This window comes from Antechinus flavipes, chromosome 4 (assembly GCF_016432865.1).
Source record: "Antechinus flavipes isolate AdamAnt ecotype Samford, QLD, Australia chromosome 4, AdamAnt_v2, whole genome shotgun sequence".
Classification (NCBI taxonomy): Eukaryota; Metazoa; Chordata; class Mammalia; order Dasyuromorphia; family Dasyuridae; genus Antechinus; species Antechinus flavipes.
The window spans coordinates 132,519,362-132,535,204 of NC_067401.1; the positions used below are offsets into that span (position 1 = coordinate 132,519,362).

General features: G+C 33.9%; 1 protein-coding gene across 1 annotated transcript in view; it reads left to right on the plus strand.

The window, feature by feature from the left end:
- The window catches only part of LOC127561345 (uncharacterized), a 39,520-nt gene extending 23,902 nt beyond the window's left edge, over positions 1–15,618 (plus strand). The window contains exons 3-4 of the mRNA XM_051996620.1: positions 599–969; positions 14,834–15,618. Coding sequence (XP_051852580.1) covers positions 599–969; positions 14,834–15,358 — 896 coding nt within the window. The 3' untranslated portion in view covers positions 15,359–15,618. The remainder of the gene's footprint in view (positions 1–598; positions 970–14,833) is intronic.
- The last annotated feature ends 225 nt before the right edge of the window (positions 15,619–15,843 follow it).

Consider the following 15,843-nt stretch of genomic DNA (forward strand, 5'->3'; position numbering starts at 1 on the left):
ACCTCCTCTAATGTCATAATGTCTCATTAATGTCTTATTGAGCCACTATTAGTTTACAATTAATAGGTTTTTCTTTTTATCTTTTGAAATTATGCTTGCAAAAAAAATTTAGGGAGACCGTATAAGAATGAAATACAAGAACAACTTTCTTTTTCTATGCCAGAATGTTAGATTTTTTTTTTAATTAGGAAAGAAACAGACAATAAAACAAGAAAATTCTCTGCAACAGAAAAATCAAAGAAAGAGAATGACATCATTGGAATCCCACATCCCAGATCTTAGGGTAAGTTAGTTGATTTTAAGTAAACACAAGAGGAAACTTTTTCAATAAAGTTGAGTAATTTATGAATTCCAGAAGCAAAGTCATAAAATTAGATGTATTACATAAATTTCTAGGCAGATGAATTCAGCATGTTTGATATTAATTCCTATGAGGAGAAAAGAGACCAAAAGAGGAAATAGTTTCAAATTGGGGTAATAGGAGTCAATTTATCAATGAGATTTGTTCATATTGATGAATACAGGAAAATAAATTCTTGCTTCCCTTAGAGTGAGTGATGGTGATAAGCAAATGTGGGCAAATTTCAACAATTAATAGCAGGAGGACTGGCCACAGACTGGACAGAAGCAGGTGCTTCTGATCTAGCAGCAGGTGGGACAGCAACAAGGCTGGCAGCAGCTAGAAATGCAGCAGCTGGGGCGACAGCAGGGCTGGCAGCAGCTGGATCCACAACAGCTGGGACGACAACAGGGCTGACAACAGCAGGGTTGGCAGCAGCTGGATCCACAGCAACTAGACCCACAGCAGGTGGATCCACAGCAGCTGGGGCGACAGCAGGTGGACACAATGCAGGTGGGCCTGTAACAAGTAGTCCTGCAGCAAGTGCTCTGGTAGCAGGGAGGCCGGAAGCAGCAGCAAGTTCGGCAGCAGCAGGGGGTACAGCAGCCAGAGCCACAGCTTTGGCCACAGCAGGTGGAGCCACAACAAGAATTGACCATGATATTAGTGGATTGAACTTTGGGCTTTGTTTCTAGGTTAGTGGGTTTCTTGAGTTTAAAAGTCTCCTCATCATAACAGCATCTTATATACCATCCTGAGTGACAGCCATCATCAGTAAAAGCTTACTTCCTTGTTATCATTTAGCAATATGGAAAAAATAATACCCCAAATGAGGCAGTGGTATTTTTCTAGTTTTGTTCCAAAGTAGATGGCAAAAATATTTCCTTTCTTCACACATTAGCAATTAGTTGTTCTACTCATCTGAGTTTATTCATTGTGCTTTTTTCTCATCTTTGGAAGCAATTGTCATGAGTCAAAGGTTAAACATCAAGCCTTCCATGTGTCACTTTCTCTTAAATACACCTTCATTCTACCTGGAAAATGATCATCCTGCTTATATATATTTGGAAAAATAAAAAATAAAATACTATTTTAAAAAAGGAAAATGGTCATCCTGGGGAAAAGATGACTTTTGGTACCTCATGAAACAAAAGATTATTTCAGAAAAGTAGATTGAAACTGCAGGAAAACAAAAAAAATAATTACTTTTGAGTAATGAAGACTGCGTTACTAAGTATGAGCTGATGGGTAGATGAATTGAGGAAATGAGGATTACTTACAACAGCTTAAACTGTGTGTCTCATCATATTTCTATAACACATTATCTTGGAAATTTTGGGAAAATCTCCATAGTTTAAGGACCAAAAGTCTTAAGGTTTCTTTCTTTCTTTTATCGACTGCATTGGGGTGACGCTTGTATATCAGCATATATCTTAGTGCTCTGAGGTCAACTTCATGGCTCCCTGGAGCATTATATTTATGTATAGTGACATTTCAGAGGATGTGGAATTAATTTGTACTATTTCAACTTGCTATCTGTGTTATTTTAGTCAAGTTACTTCACAAAAGGGGCAAGTTGGTAAATTGGATAAGATATTGTGCTTGGAATCTTCATGACCTAGGTTGAAACCCAATGAAAATTCTTCTACATTGTATAGTTCTGGGTAAGTTTATTTGTCTATCTGTGCCTCCATTTCTTTAGTTTCACAATGGGGGGGGATGCAGTTATGAGTGAGCAGTGTGATATGGCAGCTAAAAGAAAAAAATACAGACTTCACTTTTTCCTCATGACATTTTCCTCATGTTCCTTCTCCATCCTATTCTTCTTATCACCCCAATTTGAAACTATTTATCTGAATAAAAACTCCTTAAAAATAGACTTAGAATAATGGAAAAAACAAATAACTCTTGACAAAATATTCTTGACAAAATGGAAAAAGCATATAATTCCTTACAAAATAAATTTGACAAAATGCAAAAAAGAAAATTATTCCTTGAAAAACGGAATTTGTGAAATGAAAAAAAAATCCATTGAACAAAATAACCCATTTAAAAAATTCAATTGGCCAAATACAAAAGGAGCTAAAAAAGATAACTGGAGAAAATAATTCACAAAAAATCAGAATTGAACAAATGGAAATGAATGACTCCATAAGATATCAAGAATCAATCAAACAAAACCAAAAAAAAAAAAAAATGAAAACAATAGAAGAAAATGTAAAATACCATATTGGAAAAACAAATGACCTGGAAAAAATATCTAGGAAAGACAATTTAAGGATGATTGGACATCCTGAAAGCTATGATAAAAAAGAGTCTACACATTATCTTTCAGGAAATCATCAAGGAAAATTGCCCTTTTGTTCTAGAACCAGAGGGTAAGATAGCCATTGAAAGAATACACTGATCACCTCCTGAAAGAGACCCAAAAATAAAAATAGCAAAGAATACTGTAACTAAATATCAAAACTATCAGACCAAGGAAAAATATTGCAATCAGCCAGAAAGAAACATAATCAGGATTCTCAGGACCTAGAAACTTCCACTTCAAAGGATTAAAAGGGCCTGGATATTCTGAAAGGCAAAGAAACTTGGAATGCAGCCAAGAATAAACTCTCTAGCTAAATTGAGCATTATCTTTCTGGGAAGAAGATGGGCATTCAATGATACAGGTGAATTTCATTTATTCTGATGAAAAGATCAGAGCTGAATAAAAATTTTGATCTCCAAATACAGAACTCAAGAGAAGCATAAAAAAAGAACTCTTGAGAACTATACATAGGTATATGTATATATGGGTATACATAGACAGTACAGGTATAATTTGATTTTATTATGAAAATATAAAAATGGAACTAGAGGTGGAAAGGGCATCATACTGGAAAAAGAGGAAAATTGAGGGAAAATTGTGGTGATTTTCTTCTTTTAAAATAAAATAATGGTGATTCTCTCCGGGAGAAAGCAGTTTCTTGGGGGAGGTTTTCTGGAGGCAGCATTTGTTTCAGTTGAAAGTAATAATCACCCAAAACACAGCCAGGTGATAAAAGTTCAGATCTTTTATTGTCTCCAATATAACCTGGTTAGTTTAGAGGCCTGTCTCTCTGCTTGGTTCCAAGAGCTCCCTCCGAATGTCTCCAAATCCAAAGGTTTTGTCCTTTAGCCTCTGCCTCTGCTTTCTTCAGCCTCCAATCCAACTCCAAGTTGAATCTGTCTTGCCTCAGAGAGAGGGCTTCTGGCTCTCAATCTCCCAAAGTGCTCTGTGTCTGCACCAGAGTGCTCCTCTCCAATCCAGCTGAACTCTCTTCCACCACCAGCAGCCAAGTGGAAAATATTGGAATGAATCTCTCTTCACTGGGCTTATATATGACTCTTCTGAGAGAATGGGATTATGGGTTTTCTCCCATAGTGCTCTCTGGCCCTAAGAGCTTCAAGGGAGATGTGAATTCACAAAGTTACACAGTTAATTTTGAATCTCCCATACTTGCGAATTCCAATGAGTAAAGGTGTAAACACAAGCATTGTGTTAATTAGTTCTACTTAGTACCTTGTTTCAGGTTCTGGCCCAAAACATCAACTCCAATGAGTTAGCAGTTTGTAAAGATTCCAACAGAAAATGGGGGAACTACATCTCATGAAGAGACAAAAAGGATCTATTCTAATTGAGGGAAAAAAGGAAGGGAGATAAACATTGTGTGAATCTTATTCTTATCAGAGTTGGTTCAAAGAGAGAATATCAGATGTATTTAGCTTCCCAGACTCTAGAGGGAAGTGGGAGGAGAAAGAGTGAAGGAAAGGGGAAGACTAATAGAAAGGAAAACAGAAGTAGTAGAGGAAAGGTATAAGAAAAGGAGAGGGACAGTAAAGATGGAGGGCTGTTTGAGGGAGGTGGTAGCAGATGCAAATTACTGGGGAGGAGGGAAAAAGAGAAAGGAAAGAGAAAATCATAACTTGGGTTAAATAAGATGGTGAGAAAAGCAGAATTAGTCATTTTAATTGTGAATGTGAAGGGGATGAACTCACTCATAAAATGGAAGCATATAGCAGGCTGGATTAAAAGCCAAAATCCTACAATATATTGTTTACAAGAAACATATTTAATACAGAGTGATATATACAGAGTAAAAGTAAAAGGCTGGAGCAGAAAATATTATGCTTCAGGTGAAGTAAAAAAATCAGGGCAGCAATCCTGATCTCAGATCAAACAAAAACAAAACTAGATCTAATTAAAAGAGAAAAGGAAGGAAACTATATCTTGCTAAAGGGTACCATAGATAATGAAGCAATATCAATACTAACCACATATATACCAAGTGGTATAGCATCCAGATTCCTAGAGGAGAAGTTAAAAGAACTGCAAAAAGAAATAGCAAAACTATACTAGTGAGGAATCTCAACTTTGCCCTCTCAGAACTAGATAAATTGAACCACAAAATAAGAAAGAAGTTAAGGAAGTAAATAGAATTTTAGAACAGTTAGATATGATAGATCTTTGGAGAAAATTGAATGGAGATAGGAGTATACTTTTTTCTTGGCATTTCATGGAACAAAAAATTGACCATATATTAGGGCATAAAGACCTCAAAATCAAATGCAGAAAGGCAGAAATAGTAAGTACATCCTTTTAAGATCATGATGCAATGAAAATTACATATAATAAAGAGCCAGGGGAAAATAGACCAAAAATTTATTGTAAACTAAATAATCTGATCCTAAAAAATCAGTGGATGAAACAACAAATCATAGACATAATTGACAATTTCATCCAAGAGAATGCCAATAATGAGACAACATATTAAAATTTATGGAATGAAACAAAGCAGTTCTTAGGGCAAGTTTTACATCTCTAGATTCTTACCTGCATAAAATTGAGAAAGAAAAGATCAATGAATTGGGCATGCAACTAGAAAAAAAAAAAACAAATAAAAAACTCCAATTAAATAGCAAATTTGAAATTCTGAAAATAAAAGGGGAGATTAATAAAATTGAAAATAAAAAAAAATTATTGAACTAATGAACAAAACTAAGAGCTGGTTTTATGAAAAAAACAACAACAAAATAGATGGACCTTTAGTTAATTTGATCAGAAAAAAGAAATAAAGCAAATTATTAGCATATAATATAAAAAGGATGAACTTTTCATCAATGAAGAGAAAACTAGAAACTAATACATTGTTAGTGGAATTGTGAACAGATTCAACCATTATGGAGAACAATTTGGAACTATGATCAAAAGGCTATCAAATGATCCAACAATGTTACTACTGGGCTTGTATCCTAAAAAGATCATGAAGGAGGAAAAGGGACCCATATGAGTAAAAATGTTTTGGCAACCCTTTTTGTAGTGGCAAAAACTGGAACCTGAGTGGATGCCCATCAGTTGGAGAATGAATGCTGAACAAGTTACAGTACATGAATGCAAAGGACTCACTATTTGCCTTCTATAAGAAAATATCAGCAAGATGATTTCAGAGAGGAGTGGAGAGACTTACATGAAGTGATTCTAAGTAAAATTAGCAGAACCAGGAGATCATTATATATGGCAACAAGCAAGATTATACAATGATCGATTCTGATGTACATGGGTTTTGTCAATAATGGGGTGATTCAGACCAGTTCCAGTAGTCTTGTGATGAAGAAAGTCATCTGTATCCAGAGAGTGGGAACAGTGGGAACTGAATGTGGACCACAACATAGTATTTTTACTCTTTGTTGTTTGCTTGCATTTTGTTTTCTTTCTCATTTTTTTTTTTTTTTTGCATCTGATTTTTCTTGTGTAGCATTATATTTAGGAAAATATGTATAGAGAATTTGCACATATTTAACATATATTGGATCACTTGCCAATTGGTGGAGGGGTGGGGGGGAAGGGAGGGAAAAAATTAGAACACAGGCTTTTGTAGGGGTGAATGTTGAAAATTATCCATGTATATATTTTGAAAATAAAAAAAAACCCCAAAACTTTAATTAAAAAAAGAAAATTTATTTTTCCTAAAACATGTATTTAGAACCAATTAATTTTTAGCAGTTCTACCTCTTAAAAATGCATTTGACATCATAAACAAGAGATAGAATTTGTATTCATCCCATCAGACCTACTTTAATTTTTGACCTAAGGAACTGATTTGGGCCTCCTGATTTGATAATCAGCAAGCTAATAAACATTTATTAAACACTTACTATTTTCCAGGCTCTATGCTAAGCACTGGAAATACAAAAACAAAAAGAAAAAGAAAAGAAAAAAAAGGAGAAAAAGAGGAGGAAGAAGAGCAACAACAACAATGAAGAAGAAGAAGAAGATTGCTTCTGCTCTCAAAGAGTTTACAATCTGAGTCAAGATTGTGCAGTATAGCTAGGTCTTTGCCTGAGCTCTTCCTGGCTTCCCTCAGAATGAACAGCAAATCAAGCCTCTGAATGGCTTTTGGAGTGACAGAACCCACCAATATTTGGAGTGTAGCAAATTTCCAGCAGAAGATATTTTGGAAGAATTTCAGGAAAAGTCTGTCTCAATTGGGCAGAGGAAAACTAGATGCAGTGCAGAGAGACAGAGGGTAGAAAAGCCCTGATTGCTAGGGGAATCTAGCAGGAGGCTCTTAGCCAAAATACATCAGCATTGGCTACCCTGTTCTGGTTCAATAGATCATGGACTAGGAAATTACAGCTACAAAACAAAACAATTACAAAAAGCAAACAGTGAGTTCCTGAACCCAGCATAACAAACTGGACTTGGCCATGCATATCCAGGATGGGAAAGAAGCCTGCAGCACTGATCCCAGGGCAGCATGAAGCCACTATTGTCCTATAAAGGAAGCTTGGTATTATCTTTCCTTTGCTCTAAGAGCAGACCACAACTTTTTAAAATGAGCAAAAAAGCAATAAGATTTCTGACCATAGATACTTATTATGGAGACAGGTAAGAACAGACCTCAAATCCTGAGGACACTAAAGGCAAACATCTCCAGATGAAGTCTCAAAGGATGATATGACTTGTTCTCCAACTCAAAAGGTTCTCTTAGAAGAATTCCAAAAGGATCTTTTTTTTTTTTTTTTTTTTTTTTTTTAGCTTTTGCAAAGATATATTTATTTTGAAGATATAGCAAGGACAAACATAAATCTCCTGGGAGGACATGGTTATCCTTTTTTTAAGTCATATTTGCCAATTATTACCAAATAAATAATCCATTACATGAAAAAAATGAAAAAAATATTAAATTTTGTTTACTATATGAAACATCCACTACTAAAATCTTAAATCAATGTCTCCTCGTGACATGAAAAACATATCCAACTAAACTAGAAAGACACAGATCAAGTGACAAACTTTTTGTTCATATAACCAATCAAGCTAAATTTGAAGATCCTTGTCACTAAATTCACATACTGGTAATGTCATTTTTGACTATAGAAAACTCTTGAAAACAGTCTAGCAGGTTTTAAGGTTTTGCAGTTCGCATGAATGAAGAAACTTATATTCACTGATGAAATCTTATATTCTCAAAATTTGGAAGAAATTTCCATACAATCAATACAAAACAAAATGAAACAAAACAAAAGAGAACATTATCATATGTCTGGCAGAACATCAGGGAGGATTTGAAATATAACAACAAATATCAATTTAATAAAAAAATATATATATTAGTAGAATAAATTATATTCATGACTGTTCATCTTTTCTTTGCTTCCCTGTAAATTGTTCTTTTGTTCTCTGCTGTGCATCTTATTTATTTTATTCCTTTTCCCTTTTTTATCACCCCACTCCAAAGAAGGCTATAGTTAAGAAAAATTGTATTTATGTAAATATATGTATATTTACTCTCACACACATACTCCACATGCATACATGTCTTTTTTTTATTCCTGCTGACTCTTTCAATTATTCTGTTCAATAACTTGGCTTACTATTATTTAACCCCCACCCCCCGAAAACCCTCCCTTGTCTTCTTCCCTCACTCTTTATTTCTGCATTCATCTATTCCTCCCTTCTGATTTCTTTATAGATTTTGTTGGGTACTATACTCATCATAATATGCATATAGTTTTGAATTACATATTGAACCCATTCCTGATGTGAGTGGGGCAAAGAGGATCTTAAAAGAGAATTACAGGAACAATTGGGAAAGAAAAAATGGTAAAATAAAAAAAATTGAAGAAAATCACTCCTCAAGAAAATAGAATTGGCTAAATGAAAAAAAGAAATAACAAAAAACTGAATTGGTAAAATGGAAAAAGAGAACAATTCCCTAAAAATAGAATTGGTGAAATGGGAAAAAATTCAATGGACAAAATAACTCATTTAAAAGTTAAATTGGTTAAATTCAAAAGAAGGCAAAAAAGCTAACTGAAGAAAATAATTCATTAAAATTTAGAATTGAATAAATGGAGGTGAAATAACTTAATGCATCAACAATCAGTCAAAGAAAATGATAAAACCAAGAAAAAAATAGAAGAAAAATGTAAACTACCTTATTTAGAAAAACAATAGATCTGGAAAATAGATCTAGGGGAGACAATTTAAGAATTATTGGGCTACCTAAAAACCATGATGGGAAAAAAAAACATCTTTCAAGAAATCAAGTATAACTTCCCTGATGTTCTAGAACAGAAGGTAAGCTAGCCTTTGAAAGCATACACTGATCACCTTCTGAAAGAAACCCCAAAATGAAAACTCCAAGGAATATTGTAGCTAAATTCCAGAATTATCAGATTAAGGAGAAAATACTGCAAGCAGTCAAAAAGAAACAATTCAAAATTTGAGGAACCATAATCAAGATTACTTAAAGGTTCTGGAATATGATATTCCAGAGGGCAAAGTTGCTTAAACTGCTAAGATTAAACTACCCAGAAAAACTAAGCATTATCTTTCAGGGAAAAAAGTGGACATTCAATGAAATAGGTGATTTTCTGCTCTGGTCTGAACAGAAAATTTGATCTTCAAATTCAGACCTCAAGAGAAGAATAAAAAGGTTAGAAGAGAAGAAAAAAAAAACTTATGTTTTTAAAAGTTAAAATAGTTACATCCCATATAGAAAGATGATATATTTAACTCGAGAATCGTATCTTTGATCTTAAAGGAGGGAAAGGGACCCGCATGTGCAAAAATGTTTGTCACAACTCTTTTTGTAGTGGCAAGAAACTGAAAAGTAAATGGATGTCCATCAATTGAAGAACAGCTGAATAAGTTATGTTATATGAATGTTATAGAATATTATTGTCCTGTAAGAAATGATTAGCAAGATGATTTCAGGAAGACCTAGAGAGATTACATAAACTAATGCTAAGTGAAATGAGCAGAACAGGAGATCATTGTACATGGCAACAAGAAGATTATACAATGATTAATTCGGATGGATGTGGCTCTCTTCAACAATGAGATGATTCAGGTCAGTTCTAATGATCTTGTGACAAAGAGAGCCATCTACACCCAGAAAGAGGACTGTGGGAACTGAATGTGATTCACAACATAGCATTTTCATTCTTTTGTTGTTGTTTGCTTGCATTTTTTTTTCTTTTCTCATTTTTTTCTTGTTTGATCTGATTTTTTTTTTGTGCAGCAAAATAATTGTATAAATATATATGCATATATTGGACTTAATATATATTTCTACCATGTTTAACATATATTGGATTACTTACCATCTAGGGGAGTGGGTGGAAGAAAGGGGGGAATTGGAACACAAGGTTCTGCAAGGTTAATGTTGAAAAATTATCCATTCATATGTTTTGAAAATAAAAAGATTTAATTTTTTTAAAAAGAGAAAATTGTATCTTTGTTAGATGTATGCTCAGAAGGTATAGGTATAATTTGACTTCATGATATGAAAAAGAAACTAGGGATGGAAAAGAGATTATACTGGAAGAAGAAGAAAGGGGATGTTAAGTGAAGTAAATTACATCACATGAAGAGGCAAAAAAAAAATATTACAGTTGAGGGAAAGAAGGGAGGGGGATGAGCATTGTTTAATTTCATCTGATTTAGATCAAAAACATAATCAGACTTACTTAGCTTGATATAGAAACTTGTCTCACCCTGTAAGAAGGTAGGAGTGGGAAAAAGAAGGGGAAGGGCTAATAGAAGTGAGCACAAAAATAGAAGGGGGAAAGAATAAGAAAAGGATGAGCATCTGTACAAGAGGGGAGCAGATGGAGGAACGTGGTGGTCAGAAGCAAAACACTGGTGAGGAAGGAATGGGAGAAAGGATAGAGAAAGTATAACTTGTGGACAATAGTATAGCAGAAACTAGGCATTGACCAACACCTAACACCCTATATTATATCAAGATAAGATCAAAATGGGTTCATGATTTAGATATGAAGAATGATATTATAAGCAAGTTAGGACAACAAGGAAACCTTTCAGATTTGTGGTGAATGAAGGAATTTATAACCAAAGAAAAGCTAGAGAACATTATGAAATGCAAAATGGGTCATTAAAATTTTTTTTGTACAAATAAAATCAATGTAGCCAGTATTAGAAGGAAAGCAGAAAACTGGGGGAAAAATTTGTATCTAAGGATTCTGATAAAGACCTCATTTCTAAAATATATAATTGACTCAAATGTATAAGAATACAAGTCTTCTCCAATTGAAAAACGGTTAAAGGATATGAACAGACAATTTTCAGGCCAATTACAATAAACTTATGATGGAAAGAATCCTCTGCATTTAGAAAAAGACTGAATGTGGATCACAAAATAGTATTTTCACTTTTTGTTATTTGTTTGCTTGCTTGTTTTTTCTCAGTTTCCCCTGTTTTGATCTGATTTTTCTTATACACAATGATAAATATGGAAATATATATAGAAGAATTGCATATGTTTAACATATATTGGATTACTTGCTGTCTCGGGAGGGAGGAAAGGGAAGGAAATAATTTGGAATGCAAGGTTTTGCAAGGGTGAATGTTGAAAATTATCTATGCATTCATTATGAAAATAAAAAAGCTAATGTTAAAAAAAAATTAAAAGAGTTTACAGTCCAATGGGAAAGACAACAATCAATAAAAGAAGCTACATATGGGATAGATTGGAAGAAATTAAAGAAATGAGGGAGAGCCAGAAAAAAAAATTCCCAGAAATGAGAGATGGAGTGATAATGAATTTCTCTTTTTCAGTGGTGTGTGGAGGATAAAGTACATTTCAAGTGACTTTCAAGGGGAAGAGATGCTTTTAAATAATGGGAAATTAAGTAATATGAAAATAGTACTTCTGCATATGCCATTGTAGCTAATAATGGTACTCTTCTGATTCTGCTCATGGTTCTTTTAGAGTTCTTTTCAATTCCAAAATCCTCTTTGTATAACATTGTTACTAGGGATGTGATTTTGGGCAAATTAAGTCCCCTCTCTGGATTATAATATGCAATGAAGAATTTGGGTTAGATGACCTCTGGCAATCTTCCATGTGAAAATTGTGAAAATGGTGATATATGGGGGTTCTCTGCTTATCAAAGACTAGATTTCATACATTGGATACTTTAATATTAAACTCAAATGAAAAAGTAAAAAAAAATCATATTTCAAAAATTCACTACTCCCATTGGTCCATTTCCTGAAGAAAAGGCAGAAAGGAGAATTGGGAAAAGCTTGTTTTGATCTTTACATTGCCAGAAAACAGTCTCAAAAACATTCCTTTTAAATGAGCCCTATTTGAGAAAATCCTGTAACTATTGTAGAATAGGAGGCTTTGAACATAGATTCTAGAGCTGCTGCTGAAGGAAGAATAAAGAAACTCTCAAAAACATATACTTATCTTTAGCTCATCAAACTGTGAGTCCCCATTATCACCCTAATCAATCACTTTACTTAATCCTAGAGGAGTGGAGGGTAGTAAGGGTAGTTATCTAAGATAGGTAATCTTTTTGCTATTCTGTTAAGAAACCAGGATGGGAGTGAGAAGGAGGTGACATTTTTCAGTTTAGTTTACTGGCAACCTCCTAGTCCCTGAGTTTACTATTTCACTACCACAACTGTCAATCAACAATTTCAGAAAATTGGTTGGGATGGTGGTTTCTTCCTGTGTGCATCCCACTTGGGATAATCAACCCACATAGCATGTGATTCCAACTTCATAGTTAGAAGAGTTTGGTTAATTCCTCATCCCTATACTTAGGGACATGGGGAAGGAGGAAGAGTCATTAGAATGTGGGAGAAAATTCCTTCTTGTTAATCTAGATTAAAGAGATGAAAAACAAATGCTTCCCAACTTCCAGATATAGTTGAATAAGAAATTTTTTGTACTTTGTTGGTAGGTTTTGTAAATTTTGATAATAGATGGAATCTACTTCCTGTATCCCAAAGGAAATTTAAGATTGTGTGCATAAGATCAAGCTAGTATTTCTACATATTCCTAAATTATTTGTTTTTTATGTTAAATTTAATTGGTTCACTTAGTAAAAATCTGTTTTTCCCTTCCCACCAAGCAAAACAAATTCCATTTGGCTATGTCAAAAAGATGTATATTTCATTTGTCACTCTGAATTCATCACCTCCTTGTGAGGATGTGGGTACAAGTGTATTATCATTAAAAATGACAAATCATAGTTTATTAAATCATGGTTGTGTTTATTTAACTCTGCACCAGTTCATCTGTTTTTCTTAGATTCCTTAAAACTGTCTCATTTGTCATTTTTAATGATATAATAATATATTACATTTAAAAATTATCACTTATTTAGCCATTTACCAAATGATGGATCCTTACTTAGTTTCTGCTTCTTTTACACTACCAAAAAAAAAAAAAAAGGAGTTGTTATAAAAAATTTCTGTGCAAACAGGTCCTTATTCTCTTTCTTTTATTTCTTTGGTATTTCTAGATCAAAGGATATGTACAGTTTAATAATTTTTGTACATAGTTCTAATTTGCTTTAGAAAATGAATGAACAAATTCCCAATTCTTCCAAAAGTGAATTAATATGCCTGTTTTTTCACAGCCTCTCCAATATTTGTCATTTTTCTTTTAGGTCATTTTTGACAGTCTGATGTACATGGAGTGTTATGTCAAAGCTTGCTATATTTTAACTTTCTCTAACCATTACCAATTGTTTTCTTCCTCATGGTTATTGAAAACTTGGATTTCTTCTTTTGAAAATTGCCTATTAAACTTTTTAACAATTGGGAAATATACCATACTCTTATTTTTTTAATCCATATCATATATAAATCTAATACAGATACAGATAAGTATACATACATACATATATGTGTGTGTATGTATATATGACATGTATACATTCATATAGACATTTATAACAGAAACTTCCTCTAAAGAGTTTTCCCAGGTGCATATTTCTCCTCTAAATTTAACTTTTAGTTAGGTTTGTGAAATTTTTTTAAATTTATGTTTATTCTTCTGTTATCATCTCTGTCTCTTGTTAAATCATGACCTCTTCCCCCCACACAAAAAAACAAAAGATAACTTCTTGTTTTCTTCTCTAATTCTTCTCTGATAATGTTATCCTTTATATGTGGTGTATATCCATTTGGAACTTGTTTTGTAAAAGATTGTTTTTTACCTAGCTTTTCTTAAACTATTTTTTTCATTTTAGAGAAGTTTTGATTGAATAATACGTTTTTATCTTAGTAGCTAAGATCTTTATATTTGCCATATATAAACATACTATATCCACTTACTGTGTATGTTTATGTGTACTGGGCATCTATTCTGTTCCATTGATTAAATTCTAAGTCTCATCAATACCAAATAATTTTGAGGATAACAGTGTTATGGTATATTTTGATATCTTATACTGCAAATTCATTTCTTTCCTCCTTTTTTCATTATTTCAGTTGGATGCATGATGGTTGTCTCCTTGTTAAATCTAAGTGGAAGTTGTGTTCCTAAGAAGTGATGATTGTTTGAAATGATTTTTGAATTAAGAATGGAGGAAATGGAACATTAACATATTTGGAAGCATCCTAAAGAATGTCATTTCTTTGACCCTTATTCATGCTGATTATATTAAAAAAATCAGCTTGATCTTATGCACAAAACTTTAGATAACTTTTGTGAGCCTGCAAATATATTTGATCTATTATCAAGATTTACAAAGCCTACCTACAAAAGAAAATTCCTTATTTAATTATTTTCAGAAGCTAGGAAGCATTTGTTTTCATTGCTCAGGAGTGATCCACAATAGTTTCTTTTCACTCTTTTCCTACAACAGTATTTCACCTTTCTGAAATGGTTTCTTAGAAAAATATGAGAGATCTGCATACTATGATAGCAATTCGCTATAATATGACATTTAACTATGATACGGCACAAAGGCAAGAGAATGTGATTCATGGGAGAGGTAAAGTCAAATAGTCACGTGGTAAAGTCTCTGAATGATGTTTTTATAGAAATGACTCCACATTAAAAAAAAAAAAGGGATGACTCAAGTAAAGATTATATTATAAATATCAACACAAAAAATAATGTAATTAATTTTTCCATCCAAGTAAAAATATTTAACCTGAAACACATCCTTAATTTGATAATCACTTTTTGCTCTTAGAAAACAAATCAAGTAAATTATGTTGACTTACTAAAGCAGCATAGAGAAGTGTGGTATATAAGAGACCCCTGGGAGAAGGAGATTTTCAGAATTCAACCAACTCAACTTGAAACAAACTCAGAAATTCAATCCATCAACACCATGGTCAACTCTTGTTGTGGCTCCACCTGCTGTGGACAAAGCTGTGGCTCTGGCTGCTGTGCCCCCTGTTGCTGCCGAACTTGCTGCTGCTTTAGGCCTCCCTGCTACCAGAGCACCTGTTGCAGGACCACCTGCTACAGGCCCACCTGCATTGTGTCCACCTGCTGTCGCCCCAGCTGCTGTGGATCCAACTGCTGTGGGTCCAGCTGCTGCCAGCCCTGTTGTCGCCCAAGCTGCTGTATTTCTAGCTGCTGCCAGCCCTGCTGCCGCCCCAGCTGCTGTGGGTCCAGCTGCTGCCAACCCTGCTGTCGCCCCAGCTGCTGTATTTCTAGCTGCTGCCAGCCCTGCTGCCACCCCACCTGCTGTGGGTCCAGCTGCTGCTAGCCTTGCTGACATCTCAGCTGCTGCAGAGCCTCCCATTGATGAATGCTCATTCTTCTGTATATCTGCGCATCATTAACAACCCATCCCACTTCTTCCCCACTTGTCTAAAGGTTGTACATGGCTGATCTACACATGACCTATTAGAAGCTTCAACCAAAATACTAATATCCATGCTTCTGACTTATTCAACCTCTCACTTGTCTGTTATCCTTCCCCTTCTACAAAGATATTAATTTTTAATTAAATTTTATTCCATTCATTAAAACCCTCACCTAATCCTAGCTTTTCTTTCAGTCATTAGATTTTGTTATTTGATGAGAACTATTATCTACCATATTTCTCACTCATTACAGAGTGATTTGGAAATCTGAGATTCCAAAAAACGTTTCCTTAAGATTCCCTCTTACAATGACTATTCTCTGTCTTAATGCTTATCAATTTCTAAAAGAAATCTGTGCTTTCTTTCATATATCTTCATATATATA